The sequence below is a fragment of the Mangifera indica genome, chromosome 3, assembly GCF_011075055.1.
Source record: "Mangifera indica cultivar Alphonso chromosome 3, CATAS_Mindica_2.1, whole genome shotgun sequence".
NCBI lineage: Eukaryota > Viridiplantae > Streptophyta > Magnoliopsida > Sapindales > Anacardiaceae > Mangifera > Mangifera indica.
The window spans coordinates 5,829,948-5,849,975 of record NC_058139.1 but is presented as its reverse complement, the minus strand read 5'-3'; the positions used below and the strand labels follow the sequence as shown (position 1 = coordinate 5,849,975).

General features: G+C 30.9%; 2 protein-coding genes and 1 long non-coding RNA gene across 3 annotated transcripts; 2 read left to right on the top strand and 1 right to left on the bottom strand.

Moving 5' to 3' along the window:
- The first annotated feature begins 531 nt into the window (after positions 1-531).
- LOC123212098 (putative glucose-6-phosphate 1-epimerase) lies at positions 532-7,382 on the top strand. The gene is made up of 9 exons (XM_044631141.1): positions 532-782; positions 2,104-2,178; positions 3,319-3,375; positions 3,459-3,619; positions 3,936-4,076; positions 5,409-5,511; positions 5,616-5,715; positions 6,537-6,787; positions 6,994-7,382. The coding sequence occupies exons 1-8, from the start codon at positions 672-674 to the stop codon at positions 6,749-6,751; spliced, it is 963 nt and encodes a 320-aa protein (XP_044487076.1). The 5' UTR covers positions 532-671; the 3' UTR covers positions 6,752-6,787; positions 6,994-7,382.
- Positions 7,383-8,856: 1,474 nt separating this feature from the next.
- On the top strand, positions 8,857-9,996 carry LOC123210907. The gene has a single exon (XM_044629401.1). The coding sequence runs from the start codon at positions 8,857-8,859 to the stop codon at positions 9,994-9,996; it is 1,140 nt and encodes a 379-aa protein (XP_044485336.1).
- Positions 9,997-12,231: 2,235 nt separating this feature from the next.
- Positions 12,232-15,275, bottom strand: LOC123210820. The gene is made up of 2 exons (XR_006501293.1): positions 14,710-15,275; positions 12,232-12,727 (listed from the first exon to the last, which is right to left on the bottom strand). It is a non-coding gene; the product is annotated as an uncharacterized LOC123210820 (long non-coding RNA).
- Between the last annotated feature and the right edge of the window lie 4,753 nt (positions 15,276-20,028).

Sequence of the window (20,028 nt, the reverse complement as noted above, 5' to 3'; positions counted from 1 at the left end):
AATCAAACTTATGAAGGTATTATACACAAAATAATATGTGTGGATGAAATTTTGAAACTCTATTATAATTAGGTGCAATCCTTGATAATTAATTTGATATATTTGTAAAAATTTATTACTCGTTTATGTTTGGTCAAAACGGAAATAAATTAAAAAATCTAAAACTCATAACCTTTTTAGATAGGTTATCCACAAGTCGTGTAAGTAACTCGTTCGTTTTGTCAGATCTACTTATGATGGGTATTTTGCAATTTTTTTAATATAATCATAATAAATGAAATTAGCCAGACCTTAGGGGGTTAAGTTTTAGTGAATATCCAGAGAAATGTACTTTCTTGCGAGGGAAATAATAACAATATTTATTTATTAATATTTTCCCTCAGGGCATATTTTGGTAATTATCCTGAGATATTTGGTTCTTTATTAATATAATCATAATAAAAGAGAAGGTAACATGCAAAATTATCCTGAGAAATAATAATAAAAGAAAAAAAAAAAAAAGAAAGCGTAAAAAGAGGTAAAGATTATCTGAAAGTCGAATCCATAATTAGTAGACCCCAAAAATCTTTTAAAAAATATTAAACTTTCTTGCAGCCTCAATCTCCTATAAATTCTCCCACACGGTTCCGGTGGATTCGGTTCGATCCAAAGACACAGAAAAAGACCGATCCATGGATCACTCGACCTCCTCCGGCGACGACAAGCTTTTCGTCGAGCATTGTAAGGGCGTCAACGGCCTCGAGAGAGTCATTTTACGCGAGGTCCGTGGTTCATCTGCTGAGGTATTGCCGATCCTTTTTTTTCTTTCTTCTTTTCTCATTTTAGTTGTTTCAATGATCTTGATTTATTCGTTTCCACAGATCTGAGCGAATTGTATGCGAGTTGATGAATTCGGTGTTTGTTTTGATAGTCTTGTATATTTTTATCGATTATGGGAAGGTAGTGATTGTGAAAATGTAGAGGCAATGAACTGTAATGGTTGATGGGATTTGATTTAGAAATGTGTATGTGGTTTATGCTGTTTTGAATCGTTAGTTATAGAATTGGATGTTTGTTTCATTGTTGTTTGTCGTTTATGGATGATGTGAAGGTGGTGGATGTGGAAATGTGGAGAAATAATTTCCAAGGTTTGCCAGAGTTAGTTAAAATGCTAAAATGCATGGTGTCTTAGGAGTTTTGTTTAGGTATATGTAGATTTGGCTGTTTGCTTCAATAGTTGTGTGTGGTCTATGGATGATGTGAAAGAAGTAAATGTTAAATGTGGAGAAAACAAAGTCTAAGGTTGTTGGAGTAATATATATTACTATTGTGTATGATGTTTGAGTAGCTGTTTGTTTCTATCATTTTTTTGCCACTTATGGATGATACGAAAGTAGTGGATGTGAGATGTAGAGAAATAAGTCTGAGAGTAATGTAGGTTACCAAAGTGTATGAGCTTTAAGTGGTTCAGTTATGATGTATGTAAAATTGATTATTTGTTGTAATTAAAATTACTAATGCCCATGAGCTTTGAGCCTTTTTGTTACTGTTTCTGCAGACTGTATATTTTGGTTGTTCTTTGTGGTTTATGGATAATATAAAAGCATTTCATCATGAAATTACTATTAATTGTAACTGGGATTTTTTAATAGCATAATAGTTGCTTTGATATATTTTTTTATCTGAATGTCTAATTTATTATATCGCCTTCTTACATTCATATGCTAAGAAAAAAAATCCTATCTTTCTTGTTCATATATTTGGGTACATTCTTGGTTCAGATGAAAAACCAAATGTTCCTTTAATATGTTAGTTTTCTGTGTTGGTTCCCTCTATATATGTATAACTATATTGATTGGTTGAACATTGATTGGCATGAAAAAAGTTGCTCATGTTGACCATCTTTTGTTTAATTGATAAATTTCTTTAAAATTGATTGGTTTATCATGATTAGCTCTCTTTAGAAATGTTATTTGTTGGTTTATTATTATTTATTGTTGAGGACATCTTGTTTTTCACCTATAATGAGAAAGTTAAAAACTGATTCAAATGATTATGGTTGGATTATTATTATCATTATTCCTCATCCTTTTTTTCTTTCTTTATTGGTTTGGTCAAATACAGGTATATCTCTATGGAGGACAAGTAACATCTTGGAAGAATGAATATGGGGAAGAACTGCTTTTTGTTAGTAGCAAGGTACTTATATACGTAGTACCTGCTTTGTTTTAACAACCAAATTAAAATTATAAAATTGACTTTGTTATAATGCCCTAGCTGTGGGTACAAGGAATATTTTTGTTTGTTCCTGTTCTGTATATACTAATGTTAAGGTAATGATGTTAGACTAAAGGTTAGTCTCAGTTCTTAATAAAATATGTGGTAGAAATTATTTACAAGATACATTGTGATGTCATGTGCGCATACATATGCTCATGCTGCTGATGTGTTAGTGATGACATATTCTTTCTGGACACAGATATCACAGTTACTTATACACAAGGTTTGAAATGGTTAACTAAATTAAGACATTAGGAATCGCCACTATGCTCACTGCAGATTTGCCTATGTGATCATAATATATAAATATGTACATATGCAAGCATGAAAGCTCTTGATTTAGTGACATTACAATATTTTTCTGTTATTAATCATTTTAATTTATTATAGGATAACCAGCATAGTTCATTAAATATCCAACCCACAGAACATGTAGGATTGACTAAAAGGGATACAGTATTAGATTTGAATATTTTTCCCCTTCTACATCTCTTTTACCTTTATTTGATTAATATGAACATCCATTCATTTATATTAGATAGCTTGTCAACATGCCTTAACTTGCATATTTCTGCTTGGCTTCTAATTTGTATGCCCTATCATGTCCAGCATTGTAGGTTGCCATTCAACTGGAAAAGTAACAATAAACATAATATATGGGCAAATGCTACAAATGATGATGTGGCTTTGATAAGAAAGTTTGAAATATGTGTTCTTATGAAAGAAACTTTACCAAAGTGAATAATGGTCCATTAAGAAGGTTTATACCTAAGTCACCATATATCTTAATATTTAAAAATTTAAAATCTTCCACTTAATTCTATTCATCATGTATCTAACAATTCTTACTCATGGAAAAAGAAGAAAAAGAACATCTATTGTAATGGTTATTTACCAATGTAATTTAGTGTGGGCCAAATGTATTAGGATGGTGTTCTGTATATGATTACTGGCAACAATTGCTAGCAAACTTATCTGCTGAATTTTACATTTTTGTTGGGTTTTTAATTTGTTTTTTTGGTTGTTTATCTTTTGTAACATATTTTTCATCTTCATCAGGCTACTTTTAAACTTCCAAAGGCTATTCGTGGAGGCATTCCAATCTGCTTTCCTCAAGTATCTGCATCACAGAATTGTTTATTTATTTTTCCAATCACTTTTTTTTCTGTTCCTTTTGATGCATAATTTTCTGTATGCAGTTTGGAAACCATGGCTCTCTTGAGCAACATGGATTTGTGAGGAACAGGATGTGGAGCATTGATCATGATCCTCCACCATTTCCTACAAGTACCGCGAACAGGGCCTTTATTGATTTAATCCTTAAGCACTCTGAAGAGGATGTGAAAATTTGGCCTCACAGGTGCATAAAGAAAATTTGACTGTTACATGTTAATTCAGTTTGAATATATAGCAAGGTTATCTTAGGCTCCTTGTATATCTTTTAATTTTCTAAATTGATTTATGTGATGCCAAGAATTAAGTTTGTCTATTCCTGCTTGTGGAAAATGTGTGTTTTCACAGAATTAGTACCTACTGTGGTATGGAGTGAATTGAGAGCTTGAAAAACATTTTCATAGTGTGTATGTGTGCGTTATAGATACACTTATATCTTTATACTTTTACATTCTGCTTTTTTATTAAAGTGTTGGTATGTGATATGTGACCACTATTTTCAGATATGAGTTTCGCCTAAGGATAACTCTTGGACCTGGAGGAGATTTGATGTTGACTTCTCGTATTCGAAATACAAATACTAATGGAAAATCATTTGCGTTTACATTTGCTTATCACACCTACTTTGCTGTTTCAGATATCAGGTTTTCTAATGGCCTTTTTTACCTATCTTTTGATTTTTTTTTCAATTGGTTTTAATGTCCTGCAGACTTGTTGAAATTGTCATTTATATTCTGCTATGTGTTTTACTTTTCAGAAATTGGCAATGATAAGTTTTTTCAATGGTCTTGATCTTTTATTAGCATTATGAATTACTGTCCCTTCTTTATGGTAAAAAAAATTGTCCATCTTTTCTTTTTTACATCATGATATATGATTTGGTAAGTTTTGTGGGAAATCAAAATATTGGTAGAAGTTGTCAAAAGCAGTAAGGTGGCAGTTATTTTTTGACAACATAATGTTAAAATATAGAGAATTCTTAAATTAAGTTTATTATGAATTCTCTGTCCATGTAGTATGTCACTTTTACCAATTGATCCTTTGTATACAGATTTGGTAATTTCCCTAATAATTTCATTAATGTTACTTGAGGGCAATGTGCTCTTTTTTTCATGCCGAATAATGTTTAGTACCTGTTAAAATGAATATTAAGAACCTATATATGAGATTTCTGCACCTTTTTTATGCCCCTGTGATACCTGTTTGTTCATTAAAATTTGTTTTTGTTATAGCAACTAAAATATTAAATTTTCATGTACAATTGTGACAGTATGACTTATGAATGAACATAAGCGACAATGATTCTTTAGTTGAGATAGGGTGAAGTTCTTTTATGAATTGTAACTTGGTTCTAGGCGCCATCTTCATTAACATTTTTTGTATTAATTCTTTTTGTCATATAATTTTCACTCTTGAATTTATGATCTTTGATATCTACATCTCATGCACAAATTTGTATCAACTCAATTGCTTTAATTTAAATCATATTAAAATTCTTAGGTTTCCTGACAAAGCTTGTGTTGTCTTTTTCTGGATATTATGTCTATTCTTACTTCACAATTTATGATGGATGTTTTTCTCCAGAAAATATTGTATCTCTTGAGACATATATAATCATAGATCAGATAGTATCTTTCGGAACAGAAATGATTTTGAAATTGATAGCTTAGGCAATATGGAGATTGGAGAGAACCGTGTGTTAGTGGTGGGCAGTAGTGAACCTGTGGTAGGTAGAGACTGGTACAGATTACCAAGGAAAAGAAATGATGTCATAATTAAGATTATTAATTGACCATAATATTATTAGTTAAAAAAATATGTTCATTAGAATTTCAGTTTGTAATTTTCGGGTTTTATTAAAATATACATGTCTAGATTCTCATAATCAATGGTTGCAAGGACCTAACTTTGTAGATAGTTGTCAACTAATGATGTATACTTTGCCAACCTACATTCCATGGTGCTATTTTTTTTAGTGAAGTGCGGGTAGAAGGATTAGAGACACTGGATTATCTGGACAACTTGAAGGGTAAAGAGCGATTTACTGAACAAGGGGATGCAATAACTTTTGAATCAGAAGTTAGTGTCTGCTCTAACTGGTTGATAGTGATTCTGTGCTTTCTTTGTAGATCTCATTTTTGTTTTTGTTTTCATTAATTACTATACCTTTTCTTTTGGTAAAGGTAGACAAGATATATCTGAGTACACCTACAAAAATTGCTATTCTGGACCATGAGAGAAAGCGTACATTTGTATTGCGAAAGGATGGACTTCCAGATGCTGGTGAGTTAGCACTGGATATATGGTTCATCAGTTTCTCAGTTCTCCTTGTGTTTATGTATGCTTGCAAGTTAGATCACAATGAGGGGAAAAAAATATTTCACAGTTAGAAAAATAAGTGCAATGTTAGTTAATATGGTACCACAATTATAATTTCCCTGTGTTTGTGTCTGAGTAGTATTCCTACAACTGTAACTTAACCATGGCTGGGAAGGGTCAAGAGACCATTTATCACACAAAGTTAATATGTGAAGGCCTGTCTGGTTGTGGATGATATTGATTCTAGTGTTATGTTCTACCCAACCTTTGGACTGGTGGAAGATGAAGAGATAGCTTTTCCATCCCTGATGAATTTTGCTTCATTATTTCCTCTTGGCTTAAAATGGTGCTTGCTTTTTCTTGTTTCTCACCCTTGTCCTTCTTTAGTGGACCGCTTATTCTCTTTTGTATAGCTCTTTTTATTAATACAACTTTCATGATGTCTTATTAAATGGGAAATGTGTACACCACTGGTGAGCTAATAAATTATGCAGGATATGCAGAAGTTTATGACGAATGTTTTTGTAATGCCTCCAATCTGCATTATCATAATTAAAGATTGTTTGACCAACAAACATCCATGCATTAGTTGAACTCCTTCATCATATTTAATTGAAGATAATTTCTTTTCCTATTCTTTCTTTTTGTTCTAATTTAGTGTCTGAAGCTTGTTGCATACGTATTAAGCTGGCATGGGTTCACAAGTTAATATTAGCATGCTTATTGGTATGGCATGAAAATCACCATTTGCTTCTAGTGGTTTTTAGTGTGTTTCTTCTCTGCAGTCGTCTGGAACCCATGGGATAAGAAAGCAAAGGCAATGACTGATTTTGGTGATGAAGAGTATAAGCATATGCTGTGTGTAGAGGCTGCGTGTGTTGAAAAGCCAATTGTGCTGAAACCTGGTGAAGAGTGGAAAGGCCGACAGGAGATCTCTACCGTTCCTTCTAGTTACTGTAGCGGCCAACTTGATCCACAAAAAGTACTCCTAAGTGATTAGAGTATGGGAGTCTTTATGGCGCATTCCACCTCACAGGTACTTTACTTTTCACTAAATTTTATGATTAACCTGCTCGTACTCGTAGAATGCGTATTGTTTCAAGCAAATGACTGTTATGAAAATGAGGTTGCACCTCGTATCTTGAGGTTTGAACTTGGTACATGTCTTCATACAATTCTGACTGTACTGAATGCATTCACGGAATCTTAATATCAAAGGTCGAAATAACCTTTGTTTTGCAGTCAGCGGATTCTTGCCAGGTTTTTTTTCAAGGCAGAGTTCCAAGGGAAGGTGCAAAAAGAGGCATTCAAGAAAGAGGTCTTTAAGTATGTTGTAAATGTTTTGGCCTTCTGCCGGCTGAAGAAGGAAACGAAGATGAGAAGATTTATAAGCATTTAGGTTTCATTTTTTCAAATGATTTGAATTGAAATTGTTGCCTTTGGTTTAGAAAATTTCCTGTCTATTTTTTTGTTCTTTGTGAAATGGTGGGAATTTTACCTCTGGTGATGCACATAGACATGAGAAAAAAAAAAAAAATTATGATTCTGATCCTGTATGTAATTAGAAATTCCAGTCTGTATTTCAGCTAAAATTGTGTTAATTGTTGTTTTGCTGGATTTCTTTCTTTCAACTTTTTTTTTTTCTATTTATTATTTTTAGTTTTTTAAAGTAGATAAATTCAAATTTCATATAGTGCTAATTCTTGTATTAACATGAAGGTCAAATGAAAGGCCCAGAAAATTCATGTTATATCTAATGCGGTTGGCCTATATAAACTAAACAAAATTATAAAATTGCTGGTTGCTTTAACCATATTTAACTTATTTTAATTTATTTAATTAATCTACATGATATTAAATGGTAAATTTTAATAACCCCTTTTGTTTTTTAACATATATATGCTTGTCATCCCTTACATTTTAGGAATAATTATAAAACCCCAGTTAATATCCCTTATTATTATTATTTAATTTTACTAATTTGTCCTTATTTAAAATCATAATTAATTTAAAAAATAAATATGTCAAAACACATTATCATTAATTTAAACTCATATTTCATCAATAAAAAATATACTACAATAAAGTTAATAATATATTAATAAATTGTATATATTTATTTTTATTAAATAATGATACATATCATAAATATTTTTGATGAAATTTTCAACAGGAAGTGAATAAAAATATCAAATTTCGTTTAAATGAAATTATTATTTTGAATATATATAGTGTTTACAAATGGAATTTATAGGGGAGATGATAGGGGGACCTAGGCAAGCCCGGCCTGTGGTCTATTTCGTAACTTTGGTTGGTTTAGCCCATAAAAATTCGATATCAGAAAATGAAAAATAAAAAGTAAAAAGGGGCGGAGAGAGAGAGAGAGAGAGAGAGAATCACAGGAAGATGAAGAAAAAGGGTTCCTATTGTTTCTTCAAAATCTTCTGATTCAATTAAAACCCACCATAATTCTTCTGTTTAACACTGAAATTAAGCGTCAAAATGATATAAAAAATCAAGCGTAATTCTAGAGAGAGAAAGAAGAACTAGGAAAAAAAAAGGAGCTTTAACTTAATGCAAGAAGAAGAAGAAGAAGCTACAAGTTGGAAAATTTTCTTGCTCTTTCTTGAGCTCCAAACAGGTCAGCCCGTCGATTTTTCTCTCTCTAGAATCTTTTTTGTTTCAAACTTTCATGTTTGATTGCAAAAACCTGAACTTTAAGAGTTAGTTTTTGGCGTATTGTGATCCACGTAAACTTTTCGTTCTACTTTTAGATTTGATATTTGAATAAGAAGAGAGGGTTTTTGCTAGATTTAGATTGAGGTTATTTTTTTAAACACGGGTTTGGTTCAGTTTGTAAATATGGATATGGGTTGGCACTGTTGAATTGGAAGTTGAAATTTTGTTTAAAAGATTGGCTTTTTTGGGCTTGGTTTCAGCATTGATGGGTTTTGTTAGAGTTAGTGTATGTACAATTTGAATGTGAGCGGGATTGGTTTTTTGACCTGAAAGGAAAAACTCCAAAATATCTGATTTAGTCGGGGTTTTGGGAAGTGAAATTTAGTAGTTTTGTGAGGATTATATGTGGGTTCTTTGTGGTGAGAAATGCATCGGCCTCAGCTGCATTCACGGCTCAATCTTGTTGAGGTGAAAGCTCAGTTAGTAAAGAGACTTGGGCCAGATAGGTCAAAGCTGTATTTTTTTTATTTGGATAAGTTGTTGAGTTTGAAGCTAAGCAAAGTTGAGTTCAATCAGCTCTGTTTGAGGGTTATTGGGAGAGAGAATGTTAAGATTCATAATCAATTAATACGTTCAATATTGAAAAATGCTTGTAATGCAAAAGTTCCACCTTCTGGATCGACTCAATATGGTGATGGTCTTGGATTTACCAGTGATGGGTATCAACAAAACAGGGATGTTTCTCCTTGGGGGGCACAATCAGGAGTCTCTGTTGGTTCTGATGGAAAGGTAGAATTTTCTCAGCAATCAACAATTACAGGTAATAATGTGGTTTTGGAAAATGGAGATTTGGGTTCTCATGAAATACAGAAGCCGTGGCAGAATCATCAGGTTGTCTCCAAGAAAATGAACAATGAGGGGAAGATTGGGCTTTGTCACCCTGCCAAAGAAAAAGTATCTGCTGATGGTTTACCATCTGTAGATAGCAATGGGCAAGGTGAAGTATTAGTTGGAGATGGAATAGAGTTATCCACTAGAAGTCCTATTCAAGCACCGCTTGGATTACCACTATGCTCATTTAGTGTGGGTAGAGCCCGCAAGGCATCACATTTAGCAAGCAGTGGTAGATGCTTTAGCTCCTATGACAGTGGTGGACTGCTTGACACTGAGACACTGAAGAAGCGCATGCAAAACATTGCTGCAGCAGAAGGCCTTGAAGGTGTATCAGTTGACTGTGCTAACTTTTTGAACATTGGACTGGATATATACTTGAAGAGGTTGATCAGGTCTTCCATTGAACTGGTAGGAGCCAGATGTGGGCATGACTTGATGCCAAAAAATATCAGCAATTACCATAATCATGCAAAGCGAAGTGGTGTCTTCCCAGGTTATCACTTTCACATGCAAAGTAACAGTAGGCCTTTGGAAGAAATGATTGAACATAGACACGATCTCCTAACATCTTCACTCGATTTCAAGGTTGCCATGTGGCTGAAACCACAGCAGCTTGGAGAAGACTGGCCATTGATCCTTGAGAAAATTTGCACACATTCACTCAATGAATAAAGTTTCAAACTAAAGTTTGATGTCTTGTAGATGTTATTAATTTAATATTTACCGCTCCAAAGTGTCTCCAAAAGGAAACATCTTTGCTTGAGTACCAATGATGCAGTGGTTGCTCTTACATGGATTTGTGAATGAATTTTCCGCCATCAGGATAAAAATCTTCTCCATACAAGAATGAAAATCAGAGCAGGGTATTCTCTCTTACAGCTTGCACTCTTTCAGTTCAGAATTCTGCACTCGACAGCAACCAATCAAAAGGGACGGGAAAGAAAGAAGACCCACGTTTGGTTGCTGTGTTGTATCAGTATTTTAGTTTTGTTTCAGTTCCTGCATATTTTCATCTTTTTCTGTAACTTATAGCTAATGATCAGTAAATCTAGGAACAGTTTTGGGGGAATAAGTTGTCTAGCATAATAGGAAGGTGAAATTGCTAATGTAAAAATTCCCGTGTGTACGTGTTTTCAACACTTGGAACTGGTTCGGATCTCAATATCGACAAGTTATCACCAACTGACTAGTCTTGATGATTTTAATTGGAACTCTTTAGTCAACCAACGTGCTACTTATCTTAGAATTGACTTTATATCTTTGGTGTTTTCTGTTGGAATCTGACAAATATATATTTTGAACGTGCAATATTCATTTAGTCACTGTTTGCATTCCTACGATCTTTGGAACTTTTACTTTTTGTTATCTGCCTTCCTTAGGATTAGTAAACATTGAATAAAATCACTGGGACAGTATCCCTATGTAACATCTACTTGATTTTCAATTTTAGGAAAACTAGTTTCGGCTGTAAAAGGACCTCAAATGATCTGTACTAGATTACTAATAAGGAAGACTTTCTTGTTTCTTCCAAGAGGGAAAACTTACCATCGCCTTCTTCAGTCACTGCTAAATTTATCATAAAGATTTCATATTTAATGCAATCTCCAGCACTTACATTAGTATCAACAAAATTAAGCATACCCACTTTTGATATATGAACAGGTATACATGTCATCATGTGATTAGATGATTTTGAATTAAGGATAAAGTAATACGTAATCACAAAATAACATATATAAGTATATGTCTATTTATATGACTAAAATGGGTACGCATAGTCTTACTCTTAGTATTCATATATCATAGACTCTTGCTGGTAGGGCTGGATATGGTTGGCTCGAGTTCGAGCTCGACCGAGCTCAGCTAAGACCGGCTCGAATTCGGTTCGGTTCGGTTCGGTTCATTTTTGGTTATTAAAACGATGTCGTTTTAAAACATATTAATCAAAACGACGTCGTTTTGTATTAAAAATTTTAATTAGAAAATTTGACGAGTAGCTCGAGCTCAACCAAGCTATGCTAAGGCCGGCTCGTTTTGGGTTTGAGCTAGCTCAGTTCGAATCCAGCCCTACTTGTTGGGGCTGAAGTGCCTTGTGAAGTCAAGATAACTGCTTGGGCCTTCTCATTAGAGAAATCAATATAGGTAATCTTATTCAAAGGTTTCCAAACTGGTCCCTTCTCCTCTGTTGTGATGTATCATGCTAAAGACTAGGCAAAGTATTAGTTGCTTTTCTTACACACTAGTTATTCTCTTAAGTGTATTGTATAAAACTATCTGGAGAGAAAAAATTAAGTAGGCCAGTCAAGTCCATTGTAGTTCCTTTCTTTATGAGCACTTACATTGCTTTGGTAAAGGAGAATAGGCCACGTCCTGTGGAGTGCCTCTTTGGTTTCTTTGTAGGTGATTCGGCTGGAAAGAATTAAAAGGATTTTAAAGATATAAGTATACATATTTTTGGGACAAAGAGGACATATAACAAAGACATTGAGGTCTATTTGACACATGTATACTTCCTCAATGTCTTCAAAAAGAAAGTACGCATAAATTTGGATGTATCGAGATTTTTGTAGCTATCTTCATCTCTAGGTTAGTTTAAATATTATTTTTTGGGTCATTGTTGGAATATAGCAGATGGTAGCTCAACATTTCATCTGTAATTTGTTCAATACATCAAAAATTTTTATTTTTATGGTCACATCTTGATGATATTTGAGGTATAGTTCATCAGTAGTAGGATCATTGGGAATAGATTACAGTAACCTGTGGAGAGAGTGCAAAGCATATTTTGTCTTGTTGTCCATGTTCAACATGGATTTAGCTAACAGCCTATATGTCAAGCAAAGGAAGCTTGAATCTTATGCAGCTTAGTAATACAACAGTTATCCATTTCTGTGGTAAGAATAAGTTATGGAATAAGATGAATTTATCTAAAAGCCACAAGAGAATGCCATTGTTTCTGGGTTGTGAGAAAATATCATTTATGTACAAACATGCCAATGTTATTTGACAGTAGTTTTTCTCCCCACAGGGAAAAATGAAAGCTGAATAGTATTTAATCTTATAATGATTTGGAGACAGCTGCAACAGCTCTATGCATGCTACTGCAATGCCATGTCGGCTGTTGGATTATAATAACATGGGCCCATGTCAGCTGGGGCAACACATTGTTATTATTATTCTTCTTACAGTATCAACTTGAGTCTCATATCAGGCATGATTCCCTGAGAAGGATGAAAAGCTCAACTATGGACCAAACAAAAATTCTCCAAAAACGTCGTTTGCCTTTGCTTCGGATTATGATTTATTAACTCTCTTTCTGATCTCCTCAGCATTTCCCACATCACCTGAACATCATGATATTCACAAGTTTGTACAGCATCATGAAGCTTCAAAAGGCCAGTTCCTGCAGAACACCAACACAATTAAGCAAGTCTTTATGCACATGTTTTCTGGGGAAAAAAATAACATTATTTACATCCCTAACAAGTAAACTCATATTATAACATGGATTATTAAAAAAGAAAGAAGGTGAATTTTATTGTCATTTCATTAGTAGAAAAGGTGTTTATATACAGCCATGGGAGTATAATACAGAAGGAAAATAAATAATTTGTGTTAAACGAATGATACCTGAGTGCTATGTCTAAGGAGAAAATTAGAATACTGAATCCCATGATTTGTGCAGGTTTAACCCCATAATCATGAATAATATATTGTTTAATATGGATAGCCTCAGTTTATATTAGCTCAAACCTTGAGAGGATTTAGGTATATTCTCACTGTGTTTTTCAGATAACAACAGAATTTAGGTGAAACTAATCAAAAAGCCTTAAACTGTAAGATTCTTTTTAGGTAGAGCACTAAGCACCAGATGCTAAAGAAGTGGTTCTGATGGGAAAGACACCCCAGTGGACCATTAACTCTTCAGGTTAATGACTTCTCAATGAAGTAATTAAGAAAGATTAGTGAATGTTATTATCACACTATCACTTGAGCATAAAGTTTACACTAAAAAAGATGTTGATCCTATCTCAACGCTAGACCTTTCGGTGAACCAAGCAATGCATCTCAAACCAACCCAATAATTTAAATTCTCAGTTTCTTATACTATTTCTTTCCACTTTTTCTATCACCAACCATGCTTTCTTTCTACAATAAACAATGACAGGAAAATTCTCAAGTAGATTAGGGTCAAAGTACAACGTCTATATAATTATCATAGATAAATCATAAATAAAGTCTTGTTTTTTCTTTTTTTTTTTCTAAAGAAAAATCTTATTTGAATTAAACTATCACATTACAATCAAATCAATTATATTGAATAAGATAAATTCAAATCTAACGATTAATCCTATAACTATTAAATTAAATAAATTAAAATTTTAATTTTAATATATCATAAAAAAAATTTAAATACATACCCTTCTGTAAATGCTGGCTCCCCTTTTACCCTACAAACTATTCATTGGTATCCAAGTTTTATTATGGTTGAATTAATGGATTCGATATTTTATTATACATTAGAATGACTCCAGATATTTAATAAATTTTGGGATTAGGTTTATTTTGTCTTCGTGTGGATGAAGGCTAAAGGATGAAGTCCACTATAATAGGAATCTTTATTTTATTTTTTTACTATTTTATAAAATATTCAAAAATTAAGAAAAATCAAAACACTATTTGCAATAGCGTTAATAGTTTAAATACATGATTCCCTTCTCATTGAAGTGATTAAGACTATTTTATTCCTCTGGGATATATGTTTGGAATTTGGATTGAGATAGAATCAAAGTATTAATATTTAAATTCTGTCTGACTAAGTTAGGATAAATCAAAGTTCCAAAAAGTAATTACTAATATTTGCTCTAATTAGAAGCAACCACACACAAAACACACCAACTAAAATATGTCATCTTCTCCAAACTTTTATAATTTTAAGAAACTTTGGAAAAAAATCATTAAGTAATTTAATGATGCCCATTTCTTTTGTAATTAATAAGTTAACATTAGAGAATCTTATAAATTATTGTTACCAAATTTGTTGTTTGATGAATGTTACATAATTAACACTTTGTTTTTACTTGAAAAAAGAAATTAGAATATTATTATAAACAAGAAAATAAAATTTGAATTACCATTTTTGCAATTGAATATAGATGAAAATTTTACTTTGAAATTAAAAAAAAAAAGATAATTTTTCATTTTTATGAGAAACTATGAAATTAAAAAATAAATGATCATATCTCATAAGAAATTTAAAACAAAAGGGAAAATTGTATGAAGAATGAAAATTTAAAAAAAAAAAATTCCTTCTTCATAAGATAAAAGAATAGAGAAGCTTTTTATTTCAAAGATTAGGAAAGAATGAGGAGTAATAAAACGCACCGTTTTTACGAGCTTTAACTCTGGAGGAAACGGCCTCCCAGACTTGCCGAACAGGGAAGATCATTTTGTGCCACAACTCCATGAACTTATCTTTAACTTTAGTTTTTTTATCCGTCTTCTTCTTCTTAGTACTATTATTACTACCTCCACCACCACCGCCGATAAGTCGAACAGCAACAGTCCTGAACCCGGCCAGATCGATAATTTCAAAGATGGCGGGTGGAACAGCTAGTGTTGAATAGAAGATAAATAGAAAGAAGGTTCAGAAGGGAAAAGAAAAGAGAGAGTGAAATTTTAATTGATGGACTGTTCGTTTGATGAAGAGAAGGAGACTGAGAGGTTTAAAGGTAGTGGTGGTAGTGGGAGGCTGCGTCTGTTATAATTCACCACAACGAATAATACCACCGACAAGTGACCGTAATAATATAAATATATACATAAATTTATATATATCTGCGGTAGTTATTCTTTTTTCTTTTGGGTGAAGACAACGACAGACACAGGTTTGACTTTCTCATCTCATTGTTTTCCCTCTTTGTCTCTCCACTTCCTTTACTTTGATTGCCTAAAAATTAATGTGTATGATCCTCTAAAAACATTTTTTCTCTATTTGATTGCAAAAATCATATTTTATTATTCAAAATCAAACTTATTAATGAAAATTAGGTTTTGATATTATATATAATCTATAATTACCATATTATATTTACTATTTAATACAACCAATCATTTGATGACTGACAATAATAAATGTATAATTCTAACATTTGATTATTATTATTAAAAGAAATTGTAATTGTCGACAAATCTTTATTTGGGACATTCTCTATCATACCAAACCCTTTGTCGCCACATCATTGATCTTCCCCTCTCTCAAATGCTTTAAAAGTATGTTGGCATTTCTTGCATTACTAACATCTACAAATATATCTCTTGACTCCTCACCTACTACACAACTCTTGTAAATCTTTTAAATCCTCTATTGATAAATCCTCCAAAAAGCTTGAAAGCATGAAGATTGGGAAACCTACCAACATTCCCTTATAAAATTCAAACCCAAAAGGGTCGATTGCATCAAGACCAACCTCAAGGAGTTGAATTGCAACCAATCTTTTTTCAAGTTCAAATTTAGCATTGTTCTAGCCCTTGTTTTGTATGTCATTTTTGGGCTCTTAAATTCTCTCTGTGAAGGTAAAATGGTGGCAAAGTTATTATTTAAACCATTCAAGTTTGTCATGAAAATGAGCCACTAATAGGATGACAACGAGGCAAAGAGGGTTGAATACCCTAATCTCTATCCCTTCCCAATAAAGAAAATTTCTCTCTCTTTCCTTTTCATCTCATCCCTATGGGAATAATTCCCCTCCCTTTTCTTTCTCATCCTCACTAGAAAAATAATAGAATATTTATTGTGTGTTAATGTGTATTTGTAATAATTTTAATTTTTAAGAGTATTTCAATATTTAAATATTTAAAGGGTATATAGAAGGGAGGACAAACCAAGATAGAAATAGGTCAAAGATATATTTATCCCCATCTTTGTCATGTCTTCGATTACAAGGATTTAAGTTATCTTCATTTTTGTCTCTGTCTTCATTTTTATTATAGATTCTCCTCCCTATTTCAAAGGGATGGGTCAAGGATTCACTATCTCTAACCATTGAGTAATGATAAAATAAAATTCATACATTAACAACTGAAGAAATGTTTTTAGGCTTTAACTTGAAAGGGAAAATGTAAATGACTCATTATATGTGTAAATGAGCATGGAAAGATGCCGATAAATTTTGTTATAAAATTGTAAAAATAATTATTAATTTAAGTTTATAATTATTAAATTTGATGGAGATATCATATGTGCAAAAAAAGAGAGGCATAAAAAAGAAAAGCACCACGTGATTGATTCCGTTGTCGTTTTTGAAAAATGGTTAGTTAGAGTAATTTGACTTGTCGGATTTTGAATTTAAAAAAAATTATTACAATCTCCCAATTATTAGCTTTTTAGTTTCACTGTTTGAACTTTTAAAAAAATAATATATATTTCTTTTCGTGCTCGAATAAAAAAAGACTATTTATTTTATTCTAAGTTTAAATGTCAACCACAATTTTTAATAAATACAAAATTAAAGTAAAATATATAAAGAGCAAATGAAATTAATAAACTAAAATCAGAAAATTAAATAAAAATAAATTAGTTTTATTTAATAAATAAGAATAGAATATTGGCAGTGTTGTGTCGGTAAGGTTGGAATGGACGTGTGGTTAAATTAACTGAAAAAAATAAAAATAAAAAAGTTAAATTGTGAAAGAGATGGATGGAAGCTTCAAATTGTGTTCTAAGCAGGGCCAATCAGTTTACGACATTTGGCCTTAAGCAAAACGTGTTCGTAATTTACAACTCGTTATATCAATAATTGACTCTTTAAAAATTGTTCCTCCATTTAGCCTCACATTGTTATGCATCTCAAAATAATTCTTTATTTTGATGAATTTTGAAATGATAAATATTAGATAAATAAAAATAAATTAATCAAACAAATTTTGCAAATTTATATATAGTAGGATACGAGATAATTTACAATTAAAGTTGAATACAAATCGAATTAAATTTGAATTTATTTTCACTTGAATTCGATTAAGTTTAAAAAGAATTGAACTTGAGTTTGCCGAGTTCTCCTTAAAGTTATTTCTTCAATTAATTTTGAGTTAAATATTTTTATATTAAATTTGATCTGCTCAAATTAAATAACAATTTAAATTTGAAGAATTTGGATTAGATCCACAATTAATGGCTTTTGGAACCATTTTGTGACTAGTGCACACTTTTAAATGGTAGCCACAACCTTTTTTAATTAAAATATAAAAGTAGATTATAAATAATTCTTAAAAAGGAATTAAATCGAAATCAAAGAAGACAAAAAAGAAAAAAAATGAGAGAGACGTTGAAATAGACAAGTGAGGTTGAATCTCAATCAACAAATGAAAGATATTATTCGATAATATCGTAACTGCTTGCCTTTTATTTTAAAATATTTTTTATTTTTTATTCCTCATCAATGGATTACAATTGATGACTGATACATGAAAGGTTGAGACTTTGGCCTCCGCTTGTGACTTTGTGATGTGAGTGCGTGTGCCAATAGTAAGTCAAAACCTTCATTGTTCTTTTTTTATTTACAATGGGGATTTCGTCTATATTTATTTATTAAATAAATAAATAAATTTAATATATAATAATTAAATTCATAACCATTATATCAAAAATCTTTATTGTTATTTTATTTTTATAATATAAATTTTATCTATATTTATTAAACAGATAAATTTGATATATAGTAGCCAAACTCATAACTTTATTTTAAAGTTTTAATATTTTATTAGTTTTATTAACTCTTAAGATTTTTTACTATTTTTATTAGTGAAATAAGATTAATCTTCTATTTATATTTAAAATTCTAAAATTCTTATTGTATGTAGCTATTTTATACTAATAAGTGATAAATTTTATTTTATTATTTATTGCCTATTCAAATTTCTAAAATAAGTATTAATCTAAAAGATAATATATATGTTTGTCAAATAACAAAAATTCAAACAAAACACAAATAACATGTAGTGAATTATTATTATTATTATTATTATTATTTTAGACACCTTGCCAAAAACAGAGTAATTCAATGATACCTTAAAAGGGGATTCAATTAACCAATTATTTATCTATCTCTATAATTCTTAATTGTGATTAAGAAAAGAAAAGAAAAACAACTTTTTTTTTCATAATTTCCAAATTTTGATGTGTATGTAGTACAATTATGATTAACTAAATTGGATAATTAAGACAAAAAAATCTTAATCATATAGTTATATCGATAATTAATTATCTTATCCTCTAATCTTTATGTCTCATGTCACGCCAAATTTGAAAAGAAACAAAGAAATTTGACCTTACATTAAACTTCATTACGTGTCTGCATCTTTCACCATTGTCAAAGAGGATGTTATTTTCATTAAGTTTCGGCCCCCATATTTGAATTGTCCTCATGCATGCATGCATTATTCTTCTTTTCTTTTAAATCCATTTATAGAAAAATTAAGTAATCATTGATGAGTTAATATGATATATACGTTTATTAAGTAAACTCATTAAGTAAATTAATAATATGATAACGTAAATATGATTAAAAATAAGTTTTAATACACTGTTTTTGTGTCTCGTGTTAATGAGTGGTGTCAAAACAACAAATATCACTATAAAGACGTAGAAGAAGAAGCAAAACAAGAATATTGGTGAATTGGAATGGAAAATATGGTGGGCAGTGCCCACTCATTCATAGTGCCTTCACTTTTTTTTTTTTTTTACTTTTTATCTTTATTTTAAACTATCAAAGATGGTTATCAAGAGCATTGTTACTTTTGTGATCATTTTGAATCTAATGACTGACTTTACAATCATTAAACTAAATAAATCAAATGTTTATAAATTTTATATGTCATTAGATGAGATTTAAATCTATATTTTTTTATATATAAAGTATTTTATTTTGTCACTCAAATTACCCATCAGAAGTAGTTATTATTATTATTGAGGAGGGTTTATGAAACTAAAATTTCATGTCTTCTCAAAATAGAATTTATTAAAACACATTTTTGAAAAGAGACTTTTGTAAGCATTGATTTTGTAAATAAATAAAGGACTAAAGGAGTATTAAGTTGATAAAATTATTTGGGAAAATTATTGAATACTCATCCAAATCAAGTTAGAGGGAAAGGGGGGGTCATTATTCATTGAAAAATGATGACAACCTAGAACTTATAAAAGTCTTTAGAATTCTCAAAGAATTGAGCATGTGAATGAAGTATTCATTATGTAAATCTCAAATCATGATTCAATAATGGCGTCCAATTTCAAAAGAAAAAATCCCAATTGAATCAAACATTCAAAAGTAATCCTAATAAGGTTTGACAAAATGAAATTTGAGCAATAAAGATTGCATGGTTACAAATAGTTAATGGTGACGTATATAGAATTCATTCAAAATCAAAAGCATAATATTGCTTTTGAATAATTAATGAAACATACATATGGAACATATGGGTGATGCATAATCCCACTGTATTTATACAGTAATTTTATATATATATATTTTGAGTATATATAATAGATACACGGATAATGTATCATCAAATTATTAAATATTACTTTATTATTAATTCAAAATTACTTAATTATATGATAATATATTATCTGTATATTCAAAATATATAAACATATTTTTATTGGTTTTAATAATATAACCCTCAAATTTTGTAATCACTGTC

Excerpts from the sequence above, each read along its gene's own strand:
- LOC123212098 (XM_044631141.1), top strand. The coding sequence starts at position 672 with ATGGATCACTCGACCTCCTCCGGCGACGACAAGCTTTTCGTCGAGCAT. Across the intron at positions 783-2,103 it reads TCCGTGGTTCATCTGCTGAG|GTATATCTCTATGGAGGACA; the intron begins GTATTGCCGATC and ends GGTCAAATACAG. Across the intron at positions 5,512-5,615 it reads CAATAACTTTTGAATCAGAA|GTAGACAAGATATATCTGAG; the intron begins GTTAGTGTCTGC and ends CTTTTGGTAAAG.
- LOC123210907 (XM_044629401.1), top strand. The coding sequence starts at position 8,857 with ATGCATCGGCCTCAGCTGCATTCACGGCTCAATCTTGTTGAGGTGAAA.